Below are 18,795 nucleotides of genomic sequence, written 5' to 3'. Positions count from 1 at the left end.
CAGGAAGGCAATCTGTTGGAAACAAAGGAAGTTGGCAACAGCAGTAGAGAACTTGCTAGAGAAGTTATTGCATAAATGAAGAGAGTAATGGACACTGTTGTGCCTTGTACTAACAGCATGCTTAGAAAACTTATTTACAACTCCCTTTCAATCAGACAACACTATTGCCTTATTTCTAAATTCTGAAATGAATTCAAGCTGGAGAAAAGAGACTTAGGCAAAAGAGTGGCAATGTTGAGAGAAAAAATTTTATCACATGGAATTAGCCCTAACTAGGTTCTTGTGGACTCCATACATCTGCTGTCAGGAGGGGTCACCACTCAGACAGTAATAAGAGACAAGTATTTTCAGAGGCTTAAAACTTACTTTCAGCACCAAATTGCTGGCAACAGCTAACAGTAGTAAGTTACTTGTATCAGGAGAGAAGCTAAAATCTACCTTGTGGATTTGCATGCCAGCAAGGCCAATTACAGCTATTTCAGAAATAAAGTATTAGATTCTTATCAGTAAAGAATGATTTTTTTTTTTTTTTCAACCACTGTGTGTGGCTTTACCAAAAGGAAACCCTTCAACAGAAACTATGAAGAGGGAATAGTATCAACACTGCACTGAGAAAACCCAGACTGTTTTACTACAGAGGCAGTACAGCAGAGCACCTGTATTACATGATGCATCTTATCAGAAATGAACAGGACATTCTGGGACCAGTGTCCATCCAGCATGAAGTCATGACAAAATAATGTCTGTCTGTCAAATGAATCCTGATGGGGCAGGCCAGGAAGAGAAAAAAAACAAGAATTCCAGTTAATCACAAGACTGGCACACCTTCATATCAAGCCAACCATTACCTTGGTCACATCCTGATCTTCTCGAGCCTTCTTCAGACATTTCAACAGATTTTATCCCTTCATTAGATACGTAACTGTCTATGATGTGTGCATCTGTATCTTCTGGGTGTAATCCTAAAAAGTGCTTTCTTGAGAATGAAAAAGGGCTCTCAACAGTGCACCAAAAGGTGAGGAAAGCCTGTTATTGCAGTGGCTCTCACACTTATTCTCCTACTCAATTTTAAAAGCACAGAAATTGAGGATATACATTCATGCTTACTGCCAAAATTCTCATTGACTAATATATACCAGACCAATCAGCATGGAAATGAACCTGTTTCAATTCACAGTGATATAGATTTAGCATACACGTGGTCAGTTATTAACTTCCAAGAGAAGGAATGAGCACAAAAGTACACAAGATAATTTCTTAAATCACTGTGCTGTTTCAGAACCAAAGATATAATATACTACCAATGACAAATGTCATCAGCATGTAGGAAAGACCTAAGATAACTTCCTGAATCTGACTTCTGATACATGGATTCCTTGAGGGTTAAGTACTTTTTTTTATACACACATGATGGCAAATAAGCAATATATATAACTAAGCAAAATATTAATGTTACATAAATAAAAGCAAACACTAAAAAATCATATTGAATTTACCATTACAGATTAAATGTTTAAGCCATTTTATGGCTACAATTATTATTCATATTACTGTACTGTCTAGGGATCCTACTAAATGAAGAATCCCACTGGGACAAGAGTGGTAGAAACACAAAAAAAGGCAACTCCTGGATCATAAATCTTATAGTCTAAACATTGGACAAAAGGACTGAGCAATACAGAAACATACAAACAAGCTAATATGAATCAGTGTAATAAAAAGTAGCCATAGCACATGAGAAATACATGCTGAGCAGGGAGATACATTGCAACTCTAACTTTATAGCAACAAAACAATTTTTCTGTTGTTTATGAGCAAAATGAACAGTTAAGGGAACAAATCTATCAATCCTAAATCTATTATGTAAAGATTCTCTAACCCCTGTATAAACTCTACTGACATACAGGTTAAAACATGGTCAAGCCAGCCTAACAAGATTTTTCTATCTTTGCTGAATAACTGAATCTTATTCATAGGCAACCATCATTTTAAGAAAAGCTAACACACCATCTGAGGCAAGAAAGAAACTGTCAGTTTAATTCCACAAGTCTGAACTTATTGTGTATAACAATTTTATTCTCAAGTGAAAACAAAATCTTATAGATGTTACAAACTGACCAGAGATTTAGAATTATAAACTCATCATCACAGGTCATTCTCCAGCAATAAGCTGAAGTACTAAAGAGAACTACTCCCACCAACATAACACAGGCTCAATTCCTTCTCATTCCCAAAGAAGCAAGTAGGATGTCCTGGTTTTTGGTTTCCTTCCATTCTTCCAGTTTGCTACTATTTGGAGAGGTATCAGCAAATGTACTTGGCTTCTTAAAAAGATGGATCTTCTGTAGACAGCCAAATTGGACAGCAATCTCTACATTTAGTGGCTTCTCACAGCTGAGCTGCAATATCCTCATGACTTTGCTTGGAGTGGACTAATTAACTGAGAACAGTGCAGCTGTATTACACCAAAAAACCCACAAATTTGCCAGAGAGGAACACTAAGTTAAAATAAAGGAATCCAAGGCCGAGGAGTAGCAAATTAAGCTGCATGGTCCTGTAAAAAGACTGCATCCACATTGTGTCTCTAGCAAATTAAGCTGCAGGCATTAGTGTATAATAAGCACTAGCCAAAAATGAATAGGGAATGCTATGAAAATACATCTTTCATCTGGTCAAGATACTTGTCATGGTATGAGCTGTAAACCTTACTATTAAAGGAATTTCTATGCCTTGTAAGCCTCCTAAACACTTATCAGGTGCATCAGATTATAGTTGTTTCCCCTTTGGATCTTTGACTATACTAATGAGGGATGACATAAAAACACATTTTAAAAAAATAAAAACAAAACCACAAATCTGCCAGAAATATAATTTCACATGTTATTATGAAAAACCAAATACAGAATAGTCCCTTGGAATCCTGGTCAAGTAATGACAACTGGGTAAGGAACTCAAAATATGTGAAGCAGAAAGGTTTGAAGAAGGTTCATACAACCACAGTAGATCAGGATCAGATTCAAGTAGGTGGCAGGGCTAATGGAAGGGCAAAAAAATGCACAGTCTTCAGGAAACATCAACCTAGCTGCTTCTATTAAAATGGTGCAACTTAAGGATATCTTTAAGACAGTTAAGAGGAGATGGGATGGGGTCTGTTACACTTCTTAAAGAAAATGTAGGGCATTTGGGACATCATCTCACCATCCTCTAGAAAACCCTTCACAAATATACTAAAATGAAAAGAAAACGTTGAGTCTGGATAAAGTGGAAAAATCATGCAAAACTGAAAGTAAAACCAGTACACGTACTGCCAGCAGTTATAGAACATGTACAGTACAGTGCACTGGAGACAGCTCCTTCCCTCAAGAGCACCTCCCGAGGAGTCAGCCCAAGTGTGACCTTAATTCTGAGCAATGGCAAAGACATTTCTGTGCAAACAACTGACAGGCCTTTACATTAATCCAAACTTGTTTGAACTGCAGTGGCAATAGGATTCCGCCGACAAGCTGAGTCAAAGGAAACAAGCATAAAAAATAAAGGGATTCCACTGAACAGCAAACATCACCAGCATTGTCTGTGCACAGTACTGAGAGGGCTAAAGACCAGCAAACATCAGTGCACAGGATTCTGTAGTAATGCTGAAAGACCTCTGCCTTACGTCCTTCCTCAATAATCTTGTACACAGCGAATGCAACCAGCGATGCAGGCAAACAGAGAAGCAATTCTTTCCTGCAGACTTGGGAATTTTATACTGTCCTCTTATTTGCATCATGCAGTGCCATGTTTCATGCTTTTTAGAAATGAACAGGATACTATGAAGTCAAACACAACCTGTAAGCAGTTCATATTTATAAATAACTTTCTTTGCTTCAGTCTTGCTCCATGTAAGCTTACATAGAGAGGACCTCGACCAAAGTCTGGAGACTACAATTACAATTCTAGGGGCACCTAAGGGAATTAGAATTTAAGTGAGCTTTAAATACAATTTTAATTCTATACAATAAGAAAACCACACAATCTTTTGAACCCCTTGACAACCTGCTCCCAGGCCACCAAAATCGGAATGAAACTGTAATATAAAAAAACCCAACAATCAGAATATGACCATGTTTATACACGACTGCGACTGGTATTAGGCAAAAATTAAAAAGGAGGGTTGCAAATTCTATGTATTTCTCGCAATAGCAGTATGATTTCACTGGCAGAGGTCCTTAACCCAGTACTGAAATATTTATTTGTGGCTTTACAAGATGATATAGCAACTCAAATTAAAAGCACAATATCATGTGTTACTAGACTCTCTCTCCTTCCCATTTCCCAAATTAAGCAAATTATTTTTATCTGGTTCCTCAGTCACATCAGAAATTACATTGTGAAGAAACTAATGACCTGGAAAAACCAAGTTCAATTCACTGTTATGAAAAGGTTCCAAACGGTAGGTACTACTCAACCAGAATGAAGAAAAATCTCCCTCCCCCTAACTAGAATTTGTCATGAAAATTTTCCACTTATTTTCTATAATGTTCCTACCTCAGAAGAGCCTTATTTTATAATTGCGTACCAAAGAAACATAAAACCCATTATGAAGGAAACATTTACATTGTGAATATCTCTCTGTAAAAAAGGTATCATCAGTTCTCCTTTCTGAAAATTGGTAAAGGTGAAAAATCTTCCTGTTTTCCTTAAGGTTTTCTTAAAATTCAGTGATAGAAGGGGTAAACAAAAGACTTATCTGAAGGTAAGCATTTAAAAATATGTAAAAACTCTGAAATAAAACATCATCCTTCATGAACAAATCCATAATACTCAGCAGTTCACATGGGCAGGATGTTGGAAGAGACAGCTTGTAAATCCCACACATTTGACCATGGGCTGAGCTGAAAATCAAGGACAGAACTCAGGTCAGTGGCACATCGATGTCACAGAAGACCAGTTAACTGAACCACTCAGAATAAATTTCTTAGCTTCTAAGCAGCATGTAGAATATGAAGCTTCCAGAGACTTCATTTACCTGGCAAGTCAGTTTTTCCAGAGAATGCGACAGTGATAATGTAAAACAGCAAAGAACAAAAGAGCGCTGTTCATAGTGGGTTTTATGTATGCAACATGCATATGCACACATTCACACCAATGTTTCTTAGAGAGGAAAATTTTAATTAAACAGCAATTGTTTAAGGCAGTATGAAAGCTTGTTGTTTTATGGATGTCAGAGAAGATGGTTTGGTATGAGGCAAAAGTTACAAGACTAGATTGTTGCAGGGCTACAAGGTAAACAGAACAAACACAATGTATGCTTGCTTCCTCGCAAGCTTTCTGGCTAGTACCTTAATGAGTTCACAGCCTTCAAAAGATTCAGCTTTCTCCCAAGTATTTGAGACAAAATTTTTATTTCCTATTATTTCACTTTTCTGTGAGCCACTACCAAAATCTGGGGGTCTCTTTTCCATGTACCCATGGATCCTTCGCCACTGTACACCGAGAATAAAGTCTCAAATATTTATTTTGTTAATATAAAACAAAATCAGTTTTAATGTACCAATGTCTCAGGATTCCAAGATATAACTAATTGGTAGTCTTAAAGGAAACAAATCTCTAGAAACATGCATCTAGCAAGCAGGGTATTGCTAGATTTCTTCCTCTGAGAAATACTGAATTTTCAGCACTAGAGGATCATATAACCCTGGGGAATAAGATCATAGCATCTGCATTAGTACATTTCTGAATTATTAACAGTAATGCTATAATTCTGTATCATTTCATGATCATTTTCTCAAAGACGATGACCTAATTATTCATTAGGTACTCAGAATATGTAAGGAGGCATGTGTACCTTGCCAATATTTTGTCAGATACAGTCTGCTGAAGAATTGCCACACTAAATAGGTACATCTTCTACAACATCAGTGTTTTCAGTTCTCTCATTACCACACCAGAAGATCTGCTCTTCTTGCCTTTGGGCTCATCTCAGATATTCTGTTATTTATTTTCTTTTGTTGTATTTTCAACTGAGTTACCTGATTATGGCAAAATTTTCATGTTAATTTATTTATGAATACTATTTCTGAATCACACTCTCAGAAATGAACCAAAAATGATGGGCTCTGAAGCTCTACGTAAATAGCTTAAAAACTAAAACATTTTCAAAATCTCTAAATATCAATTAAGTTAATGTAGTATTTGTGGAGAAACAATTAAACTAGTTTTTCCCAAAAATAAAATGCATTGACTTAATTATTGAGGAAGAAATGTTCGTGGGTTTAGATCTTTTTTCAAGTTGAAAAGGAAAGTAGTAGTAGTTTTATATGTACAATTGAAAATAAAGTAAAAAAAAAAAAAGTTATAATTTAGCCTACATTTGTACCTCTGAAATACCGTATTTGCCTGAACTAGTGGAAAATTTACCAGCATCACTTGAACAGGAAATTACTGTCATAAAGCTGCTTCCTTAGCAGCTTCAAGACATAGAAACACCAGTTGATTCTAGATACCTTTTGTTGCAAAAATTACCTTTTTTTAAAGGTGACCTTGTCACCTTTAGCACTTCCTGGACAGTCTTTCTAATTTTCCATTATCCTTCAATCAGTCTTTAAATCTCATTTGGTATCTATGCTCATTTTTACTGATATGTCTATTTAACACTATGATCAATGTATCTTTTTTCCCCAGAGTTTTTCAACTTTGATTTTGTTATTCTTTTTCAAGACACAAAATAATTTTTCAGTTGAGGAACACCTTACTGGAGGGGATCTACAGGATCAGTCCTGTAAGTAATGTCAGCAAGTACTACTTTGTAATTCGTTCACACAACAATCCAGTTCCATCTCACCACCATTTCAATTGGAAGCCTGCTGCTGAACTGCACATTGCCAGAGACTTCCTTCTAGTTTTCAGTCTAAAATGTATTCATGGTCAAGTGCATCCATTCATTATGTTAACAATGTCCTTGGTCTATTCATAAACATAATTAAGTATACTTTTGCTTTGCTAAGGTCAACTAGCCATGCTGTTTTAACCTTTACTCACATGGCATTTTCTCAGTCTCTGAATAGCAAACATTTTCAGCACTGCCAGTGATCCAAACTGGATTCCACTAGAACCAATAAAATACTATTAATATATTCTTTTTATTTGTAAACAATTTCTTGCTATCTTACATATTATATATATATACACAACCATGAAATCTATGAATTTGTTTGTAAAATTATTTTGTAAATTACCTCTTTTCTTAATAGAGAGCTGACTAGCAACAGACTTCAAAACACTAAGAATTAATAACAATCTTATGACATGCATAAAAATTCATCCTTGTATATTTTCTTGAAACCTACTATTTTTGGGTAAGCTGTTAGATTTTTTTTTAAAGTAGTCCAGACCGACAGGTTCTATGAACGGGATAACCTGCAGTATTTTACTTAAAAGTAATTACATTCAATGCCAGAATGCTAAGTGGCCATCCATAATACCCTAAAGCCCGAATTATTTTCAGAAGAGAAAGGGTAAGAAAATAGTGTTAGAGGGTAAATGTAAGCAATTTAGCCACTGAAGTAATTCTGCTGTTACCTACTGTCCACAAAGCTGAGCAGCACTGTGCCCTATACAACTGCTGAACTACACAAGTGTCTAAAATTCAATGAAACTCTGGCTACTTTTTCCTTAGTTTGCGGATTTTGTGTTGTTGGTTTTTTTCAATCAAAGGCAATGTCCAGAAATTACCAGTACTAAAGAATCTGTTCATGGCATTGTTTACAAAAGTTCCTAAGAGACTTTATTGTTGAATGTAACCTTTATTTTATTAATGATGAGAAGTAATCAATGGAATGCTAAAAAAACCCCAAACTTGTAAAGAAATCTAGTCTGAAATCTGATTCTGTTGTTTGAAGCAAGTTCAGTGGTCACGGTAACACCAGATGAAAGTTGACTCTTGCCCATAGTGAAATAGGCATGGCTCTTCTAAAAAGGTCACAAACTTTTCAAATATAGGCACCATGTTTCAAATTTTGCACATACAAAATATGTTCATGTCACTCAAATTACACAATGTGGCAGTGTTATAAGTCTGAACATTATTGTCAATTAATGGCGGAGAAAAGAGCCCGAAGCTCACGTAAGACTAATGACTGGGACAACTCCTGGAAAGAGACAAGAAGTATAAAACAACAGTTTTCCTGTTGTACGTGGGTTTGTGTGTGCATGTGTGAGAGTGCATATAACAAAAATGTTTAAGAGTAAGTTCAGGTAATAGCCCATCCACTTGTTCTCAACTTCTGATCCAGTTTCATTGCAAAGGCTTTGATTTTAACTGCATGATAAAATGCAAATTCAAATCCCATAGAAATCAATAGTTAGTGTGTTGTTGACTGGTTTGAACCAATCAAAATTGAGTCTTTTTTATAATAATTGCTGAATGTCTTCTTTTTAATCTACTTGTCAGCCTCTGGGTATGTAGGATACTTGACTGTCTCAATTTTCTCCTTAACTTTATAGGATGGGTACAGGCCTGTTCTTCCTAATTTCCTATTGATGCCTTTTGAATAACCATCCCAGTGGTTTCCAGCTACTCCAATTATATCTCCAGGTTCCATAGGAATTTCATCAGCAGTTCGTGGATGATGAGCATAAATAGCAATCTGGTTGTGAGCATTCTGTCCCCCAAAGTAGTAGATATCATCCAAAGAATGGAAATACGCTGAAGCATCTGGATGCAACGTCTGCATAATTTCATAGGCAACTCGACAAACCTTAGAAATAAAAACAGAAGTCATTAATATTGTGTGTGACTGAAATATACCACAGAAATCAACAACCAATGTAAAGTAATATTTCCCAAGAAGATCAGGTTCTGGAATGTCTGGGTTAAAAAAAACAACTAACCAACCGACCAACCAACCAACAGCCCCCAAAAAATCAAAAACCAAACCAAAACACCCACCAAAAAAACCACAGAATCCCTGCATCTTTACTAACAAAAAACATGACATTTTGGAGAATCTTAATTAGGCCTCTGGTGATTAGATTTGATAAACAAATAAATAAATAGGTAAATAATTAGTACAGTCTACTCTTCGGTATAAAATGAAAACATCTACATGAACACTAGCTATTCAGCTTTTTCAAATGAATGATCTGTAGCCAATCAGATATAAAAGCAAATTAGTTTTCTTTTTCTAATACTACTACTACTAAAAATTGTATTTTACTTCCCTTTGAATTTACATTTTCAAAATTTATTGTGCAGTAACGAGGCCTTGCATTTACTTTTCTAAGGGAAGTTCAAATTTTCACAACCAAACAGTTCCGTAAGTCCAAGGCTTTAAAATGCTGTTTATATTAGAACAGTGATAGTATTGTGACTGTTGGCAACTTAGAAGACAAGTAAATGACAAGAGAATTCCATCAAGGCAATAACTACATTGGTGGGAAGAAAGATGCACTTTTACTTGTCATTGTGTCCCATTTTATGAAGGGAATTTTCACCAGACTGAACACACAGTCCCACGTCAGAATTATGTTGTATTTCTCAGAGTTGCCAGAAGCACAAAAGGCTTATGAAAAAAAGCTCTTTTCAGCAACTGGCTAGAAAGCTCTTCTCTGTCAGGTGTCCGCCTTGGCTACTGTGAGTTTTCTGACTTCTGACTTCCATTACGGTATCTTTCTCCGATTTTGCATAAGTTTGATAAAGGTTGGTTAACAATACAGCAGATTTCTTCAATATGAAGAAGCATTTGAGCTTTTTAATAACTTTCAGTCTATGTTAATATAGCAAAGCTTGATTTTACTTTTATTTTCTCCCTTTGAAGATACAGTGAATAGAACTTTGATCAGTCATACTAGATGTATTTGTACTTTCCTAGCTCCTTTGAGAGAGGCATTGGCTTTAAAAATGTAATAGATTTCCTTTTATCCCTCTGCATCTGAACTTTAAAATAAGTTTTCAGAAGTACCTTTCAGATGATCAGGCTGAAGTTAATTATTTCAAAGTACCTGTTACACTGGTACTATATTACACTGTAATATAGAAACAAATTTGACTACCCATTTATTTGCAGAAGACTATTTATTTTATAGCTTCTGTGACTATTTTGGTTTTGTTCTCTGCATGTGTGTGTACCCCAGGAAGCAGATGCAGAGAATACACGCTACAAAAATTTAAAATCTTTTCAGTAGAAATGCTTTTAGCATGTGTGACTTGCATATCTGACACAAAACATTCAACAGCTCCGCTCAGCAATTGTTTTCTTTGTAGCACCAAACCTGGGTAACTAAACTGTAAACTGTTGAGGACAGCAGGCAAAATATGCACATGCAGAAATATAGCTAAAGCCAGCCTCCCATTTTTTATTGCCAGATCCCTTGCTCTGCAGCCTGTATACTTACATGTACAATGAAAAATACAAAGACTAATAAATTCTGGAAAGAAACGAAGTTATGAAGAAAAATACATCAGTCAGAGGGAGCTACAATTTCATCTAAATCAAGACTGAAGAAACCAAAAAAAAATCTTTGCTGTAATTTGTAATCTTAATTCTCCTACTGTGTTATGATTTGTGTAACTACCATGCAGCTTTTCTATAAAATTAATTAATTAATTAGTCTATTCAATTAATGTGACATTGCTGAAATACAGTGTCAAGGTAGGTTGTTTCCCCTGACTCTCCGTTATGATGGGACTAATTCCTTAAAAACAGTATTTTAATGAAATATCTCTTCTTCAGCTTACACCACTGTTCTTCTGGTTTCAGCACCATAAAACCCAATTACTACAGGGGAATTCCTGATTCTATTCACATGTAGCACCATTTTCTCCTAATATCTCTGTAATGAAGTTTAGACTCTTTTTGGCAAAATGGAAAAAAAAAGTCAGCATAGAATTGATTAATGAGAAAGCCCAAAACCACATTGGAAATACGTAAGAATACATTTTTAACCTTATTTTCTGTTCATACCTATTGGACAGAAGATGGTCATTAATGGCCTTATTTTGCTTACCTTCAAGGCCAACGTGACTATCAAATGGTTTATTTAATTGATGGAAGGACAGGCATAGCAATGCAAATATTAGAGAATCAAATTTTAAATCCATAGAAAGAAAACTTTATGAATGGTGGGAAAACTTGCAACAGACCTTAGAAAAGCCCAATATATGAAGATTCTGTAGAGACCCACATTGTTGCATGCCCAGAAAAACTGGTATTAAATTATTTTTGAGGAGATAGAATTATTAAAGCACAAGAAATTGCCTAGAAAAAATTAAGTAAATTACTGGACCAAATTCATAGTCCAGATATTGACAGTAACAATCTAACACTGGATTTCCTATACTTCAGTAGAATTTTCTCCAACTCTGGAAAACCAAATATGTTATCCAATAAGCAAGTCTATTGTCAAATGCATGGTGAAACAGAATGCGAGTTGAGCTCAAAGACACCATGTACCACAAAGGTACCCTCGAAGGGGGTTGTATCATGCCCTCCAGAGATCTTGATCAACCTGTATCATCTTAACTACGTTTATAACCAGGGGTTTACTTAAAGCAAACATTTATCACTTTTAACACAGCCATCTGAATACAACAATAGCAGAAAATGTTACAGATTTTTCATTAGGTTTTGACCCAAGACCATATAATTGTTCCTTCAGACCATGAACTGTCTCTACACCAATGCACATGTTGCACTTAAGACATACAGCTGTAGGTTTCACCTCTTTCACTGTGATATGCATTCAGTGGATGTACTTCAGTTAAATCAAACTATTATTATTAAAGTGGATGGCTCCTCACAGCTCTTCTTAGTGAAGATTTTTGCTTTGGATTTTACTCATGTCTATGGTCTGAAAAAGCCTATATTAATAATCTTTAAATATGCTATAAAATGTCATTCTCTGAACAGGATGTGGTGAATGGTAAATAAAGTGGTAAATAAAATGGTAAAAAAATATGCACAAGCATGATTGAGGGATAAGAGACTTTTCTGTACTTTTTGTTGTTTTGCTGTCTTCTTGCTACAGCAATTTTATTAAGAATTATGCCTGTCAAAGACAATATATCACTGTATTGACCATATATTAATATTAATATTATGCTTGCTACTTATTTTTCATTGCAGTGCAGCAGACAATTTACATTTGAGGCTGTGGAAAGCATTTAGTTTTTATGTGAATTTTAACTTTTGATTTTTGTGTCCACTTCCATCTAATAGTAAAATCATGTGTGATTGTGTCACCTAAGAGAATAACGACAACAGCAAGTAAAAACATTCAATCTGATTGAAATCTTGCCATATGTGAATTAGAGGGATCAACACATCAGTCACAAAATCCTGCTTGGCGACTTTTTGCTGCGGTTTTAATCTTAAAACAGATTTTTATAAACAGAAACAAGAAGAAAACAATGATTTAGAACTGTTACATATAATCTACATTGTATCTGCATTGCACTTTACCTGGGATGAAAATGTGCAGACCAGGAAGTCTGCCTGAGACAAGAAGTGAATATCCAGAATGACACCTCTTAGGGAGTTTTCGGTGTATCGGTTATGCAGTCCTGCTGACCAGGATATGGAGTTATCACTGATAAATTCATAATTTGGATACCTGTAAAAATACAATGCACAGTTAATAGCATTGTTCTGTTCATTTTTATTTTTTTAAGAAGCATTACCTCTGCTGCAAGATAAGGTTGTTAATTTGTTTAAGTGAGCCTCTGCTTTACAGGAAATTAATTACAATTTTGCTGAAGCTTCTAGAATGTTACTGCTGCCTCCAAGCATGCCCTCTCTTCATCTAGAAAAAAATTTAAATACAAAGATGCTGTAAGTCTGTCTGATACATAACAAAGTAGAAGAAGTGAAAGAAATATCAGGAAGTATATACCACATTCTGTAAATGATGCTGATTTTAGATGAAATATAGTCAGACCACTTAGTTTTCTCTACTGCTAAATAGGATACAGGATTCTGACTTTACTAGACTACATTTATTACCATACTATTAGATACTGATTAGGACACTGTGCAAAAAAAACCAGTCACCTGTAAAAGGGACATATTAAGTAAAGGCATGTAAACTAATGAAAAGAATTTAAAAAGTCTTTCCCAGTTCTTAAGACCATATGGAGAACAAATTTTCCAATTCACTGGTCAAAAGGAAATAAATGTAAAACTCCATGCCAATACACTTTTCCTGACTTACTACAAAAAAAAAAAGTACTACTTTAAGTCAAAATATTTTATTTGAAATATAGAACCTTAGTTTATGTTATATTAAAATAAAAGATTTTATCATGTAGCAATAACTTAAAAATAAAAAAAAATCCTTTAAAAAATACTGGAAAATAATGGTCTTTCTCAAAAAATTTACACTTCTGTATTGGGTAACTGAAATCTGAAAGAAACTGTGGCAAGGAGCATGAATAATTAAATTTTCAGTCAGCCTCCTACCAAAGACAATTATTACAGATGTAACAAAGGTAGTAACTACATTGCTGTTACACAACAATTATATTTCAATCATGAAGTGCAACTCGCATAACTAACCAGCCAACTACAAAATTTCAACTACACAACTTACTATAAAACAAAACTATATATATATAAAAAAGCTTTTTTTTCACATTTATAACTTCATTGCAAATATAAATAATACATTTCACAAGAGAGCAAGGCAGCCAATATAACATTTGTAAGAACATGCCTAATTTATTCCATTTCAATGTTAAAAATATGAAGAAACTGTCTTCGAAAGTGAAATGGACAACTATAGCTGGCTTTTGGGACTACCAAATCAGCAAATTTATCTCAAAAGCAAATCAAAAAACTGTATGCAAAATGCCCACGTTTGATGTGGAATGTATGGGTGTACCTGATCATGAATGTCAGGGAAAGTTCCTACTATATTAAAAAATAAGAAAAAACAAAACAAAACCAACAAAAAAAAAAGAAAGAGAGGGTGGAAATAATATTAGAGTAACTGATAATACCCCTTCTGAGAAATTACAGAAGCATATGAAGCTATAAATAGTTTTTTTCAGTAGGAACTCTTTCACAATTTTAACTTTCTGATTTTTTCATGTCTAGCATTTTTTTGTCAATATTTAACTAGCTCTCAAAACCCAACAGATGACACCACAATATTTGGGACACATTCTATTCCAATTTCCATTGTGTTAATCATATTCCTAATTTTTTTTTTAAAGAAAAAAAAAAGTACAGACCAAAAGGAAATACGTCATCCTCTACTCTAAGAACTAGCTGAGAAACAGAGATAAGCATCAGTCTTATCTCAGTAAACAACTCTGAGTGGAGCAACACAAAGAACATTTAATAGGAGATGGCATTTCTAGGGACAATAAACATGGTAAAGATATTTGCACACCCCTTTGGAAGTTCTTGGTATCAGGAATACCACTAAAATTAATCACTTCCTTCAGACTTCAAAAATCAGAATCCACATGCTGAGCAGATACAAAAGAACTTTTCTTGAAGAATCTGATTTCTTATTAGCAAAAGATCACTCTAATAACTTTAAGGAATGAAGCACAGGGGAAAAAGTGTCATATTGGATGTGGTAAAAAACAAAAGGTCAGAATTATTTACGCATCTTTTAATGCATATATTTAAAATGTTCTCCTTCTTTCCTTTATTCTGGAACCAGTCTCTGAGATGCTTTTAGATCTGGCCTTTCATTCCATTTTATAAAGTTGATCCAAATTCATCTAACCAACGGTTTCAGAGCCCACTCTTCAAAACAGTCATCAAAGCTTGTAATTTATCTACTCACATTTTTCAGCTTTCAAACAAGCACTTTTATGTTGTCTCCCACACACAACGCTACATTCATGCTTGGGAGAAGAGGTCTCTTTTAAAATATGAGTGAAATAGCAGCCATACTTAGTGTGACCAAAGAACCTTCTGGTTCACTACCCTGTCTCCAACACATGCTGAAAGCAGAGCATAAAGAAAAATACAGAAAAAGGCCAGATGCACACTCCTCTCAAACTGTATGTGGCCCACTGACTTCAGGTGAGGTTTAATTCTCCTTCCCACTCCCTACAGTGCTGTAGATTCTATTTGAAGCTATTCTTGCCACAATGACTGCAAAGAAGAAAGAAAATGAAACTACCAAAGCTCTATAGTTAGCTCTGGCTTCCTTCCATTCCATTTTCCATCTGTATTTATACTATGAATAATGTAATACTTTAACTGTAAGTTTTTGGGGATTTTTTTTCTTTTTAAGTAGAACATGGACACAAACCCATTACTAGGATTCCTGAATGTGTAGAAAATGAATCATACATAGTAAGTTGTCATATTTTTATTGACAGAATCACTGAAACACAATGTTGTGTAGGATGCCTCCTAGCTTTACTCACAGTCTCTTTTCTGAAACAGGAAAGGCCCAGGAATCATTTAAGTTGGAGAAGACCTTTAAGACCATTGAGTCCAACTATAAACCCAGCACTGCCAAGTTCACCACTAAACCACGTCCTGGAAGTGCAACATGTACATGACTTTTAAATACCTCCAGGGACAGTGGTATTACACCTCCTTGGGCAGCCTGTTCCAAGATAAAACCAAATAATGGAAACTGGCACAACTCTGTTTCCTTTGTATTGGATTACATATATGTAGTGTATCTCTTCCACATATCTAAAAATAATACCCAGTTCTTCTAAAGCTATCTGATAGATTCTTAAAACCTATGTACAGGTGCTCTAAAAAGAATTGGAAAAGATATGAACTGTTCATCAGATTCTAGTACTTTGAAGCACTGCTGAATGCTATGTATCAGGCATACTATGTGGGGAGGGTTGGCCAAACTACAGATAGGATAAAGGGAGAAGAGACATTAACGTGCTACTGTGGAAGTAAATAAACAGTAAAAAAAAAAGGAGAAAAAAGAAAATAAAGATGACTCTACAGGTAGACATTCTGGAAGGAAGAATAATATTTGCTGAATTTTTGTGCTCATGTACAAGAGAAAGACACCTAAACAGGTTCATATACAAACCAGAAACACATTAAATATGATATCTTAAAAATGTATGTATATGTCATCTGTATTATTTTGAATACCCTAAAGAGAGAAGATACTTCAAGTAGTATTATAGACTAGAAATAGATATACCAGATATTCAAAAATTTGCATGTGAAAACGATTAAATCAGCCAAAGAGAAAGCAATTTACACCATCCCTAACACATCACTTATCTAAGATAAATACCAGAAGCTGTCACATGCTTTAATCGTCTGATCATTGCAGTTGCTGAACTCTCAACCATGCTACTCTCTACTAAAGTTGTTCTACATAATCCTAATTCTGAAAATATGTCACTTCTTTCCTTCTTCTGGAAATAGAACACAAACACTCTACAAACTGGTGGTAGTGACTGCACTATCTTTACTACTGTACTTGCAGTTGGTAGACATCTGACTGCAAGGGAAGTTTCTGAAACTTAAGTCAAAACATTTCTGTTTTCATGACTATGAATAGTTTAAAATACTTCTCTTGCTAGAAACAACATGCCTATTCATGTGAATGTTGGCTAGAGTTTCTTTACTTAAATGCCAACGCTGTTTGACAGCCAGTCACTCATGTAGAGATACAGTATCTAGGACTTACTAATATTACTGCACCAAATAATGAATGCAACATAAGCTACTGCAATGTGACAGCTGTTTCTATCAAAGCTCGGTAGTTCAATGTGACTAGAACATTTCTGTCAGAAGTGTAAACCAATCTATAGTTGATTTCACAAGAAGAGGAAGAAAAGCTTCTTTACTGCCAAAACATGACCTTAACCTGCCTTCAGATGCTATTAAATGCCCAAACATCAAATTGCATCCTGCCTTCTCTGAAATCACAGGAAGTTTCAAATGCCTTCTACTCAAGGCATCTGAAGCTGCAAGCAACAGTAGGGTGCAAGCAACGAAGGAAATTATGTTTCAGTGTAAGCTGTGACCTGAAAACTCAGCCGTAACACATAAAAAGTTCTTCACTACTTACAGATTCTATGCCTTTTATGAAGAAAACATAAAATTAATGCTGTACTACTGAGCTGTATCTTACCATATTAAAGTAAAATTGTGATTTGGTATGGACTTGAGCTGTAATTCTTAATAAAATTCAGTATTGTTGTACTGAACAAGTTACAATTCTACATTAGTTTTTGTTGCTATTGAAAAATTGGGATGATATGTTTACAGGGAGAGCATCTCATTATTCACAAAGAATGGTAAGGCTTGAAAGTTAAAAATAAAAATGCATAACTAATATTGTTACATCAATATTGAATTCTGTTAAGTTACAAACACTTATTAAAGTTATTTAGGACAATATAATGAATTAAGTACTATAATCTCAACTTTGTATTACCTGTCTTTTCATTGTTTAGATTTGCATTTTAAATGCTATCATTGTTTCTGCTATTGTTCTTGCCTCTACACATACAAAAAAGGAAGGATTAGGTTGCCATCATCTGGAGTTTGTTTGTTCATTCAGTTTTTACAAAACACCATAATTTTAAACAGCAGCCTTTTATAGATAGGAAAGAAAAACAGAAACAGCACAGTTGAAATAGACAGGTTTTCAATGCTGTAGAAAATTCTTCTACTACAAAATAACATTTTCTGCTTACCTTGCATGTCCAAAGAAAATCTGTCATGTAGTATGTTATATTTTTCCAAGAATGTCATGAAGAATAGAAGAGTTCAAAAATTTGCCACTACTTTGATCAACTTTAAAATCAAGTTGCCTTGATTTTAAAAAAGTATTAATTAATTAATTAGAAGTATTAATTTACAAGGAAATACAGGCCACGTAGGAGTAAATGAACATTTACTATGTATCCATATCTAGAGAGCTAGAAGAGGGCACAGAGCAAAGAAAGGGACAAAGACACTGTAAGAAGTTCAGAATCTCACATATATTAAAGGACAAAATTATTCAACATGTAGGGTGAAAGTCTTCTATGTTATCACCATAGAAGTCCTTCTGAAAGAGGGAAGAGCTTCATCATCAGCTTTTCACTTACAAAAATTCCTCCGTCAACTGTTCACAGATTGGTGTTTTTTGGACAGGTGATGCTTTTTAATATATTACCAGTTTTTACAATATTCCTAAGTAGTTTATTTTTAATATGTATGTTCAATAAGAATTTGTGTATTTATTATATTTATATTATTTATACATATATTATTTATATTTACCTTCCTTCTACATCATTAGTTTGTTTTTACATAATCACAGGTATCTTGCTCAACTCTTCTAGATTTTTAACATTAAGCTTTGAAAAGCATACTTGGGAGAAAAAAAATCCCAAAAACACATATCTGAGAGAGAAATTGAAATCACTGGAAAATGAAATGCAATCTTAACTGAATAAAGGATACAAAAACCACCTACACTAAAACTTGTGTGCGCAATAGTCAGAAATTGTAAAGGTAACTGGAAGGAACTGTAATATAAACATAATTCATCTTACTTGGACTTTGCCTCTTGCAACAATGAAGGGTCATCTGTAGCCAAATACACTCTTTTTTTATCAACATGCATCCTGCGAGCAAGAAGTTCAAACCGCTCTTCCACGTGTACCATGTACTCTTCAATGGGGTGAAATGCTGCCTCTGTCCCTACTTTGTCTGTCCTTCGGACGTGAACACTGGAAAAAGGTAGAAACTAGGAATTACATTTATTTATAAATACTACACATACTTTAGCAAAGGAAATTTTAAATTGAATCCCTACGTAAAAAAAGGAAGGATTAAAACTCATCCATGTCCATCAAGACACACTGACAAC

The 18,795-nt window shown here is 34.6% G+C and overlaps 1 protein-coding gene across 4 annotated transcripts in view; it reads right to left on the bottom strand.

The window, feature by feature from the left end:
• Positions 1–2,011: 2,011 nt before the first annotated feature.
• FUT8 (fucosyltransferase 8) overlaps positions 2,012–18,795 on the bottom strand; it is a 105,984-nt gene continuing 89,200 nt past the window's right edge. For all 4 annotated transcript variants that reach the window (XM_039552097.1, XM_039552096.1, XM_039552098.1 and 1 more), the window contains exons 11-13: positions 18,479–18,655; positions 12,441–12,591; positions 2,012–8,738 (exon numbers count right to left, since the gene is read on the bottom strand). In XM_039552097.1, the coding sequence (XP_039408031.1) occupies positions 8,421–8,738; positions 12,441–12,591; positions 18,479–18,655 (646 nt within the window). In that variant the 3' untranslated portion in view covers positions 2,012–8,420. The remainder of the gene's footprint in view (positions 8,739–12,440; positions 12,592–18,478; positions 18,656–18,795) is intronic.

This window comes from Corvus cornix, chromosome 5 (genome assembly GCF_000738735.6).
Source record: "Corvus cornix cornix isolate S_Up_H32 chromosome 5, ASM73873v5, whole genome shotgun sequence".
Lineage (NCBI taxonomy): Eukaryota > Metazoa > Chordata > Aves > Passeriformes > Corvidae > Corvus > Corvus cornix.
The sequence above is the reverse complement of the archived record's forward strand: the minus strand, read 5'-3'. Positions and strand labels throughout refer to the sequence as shown.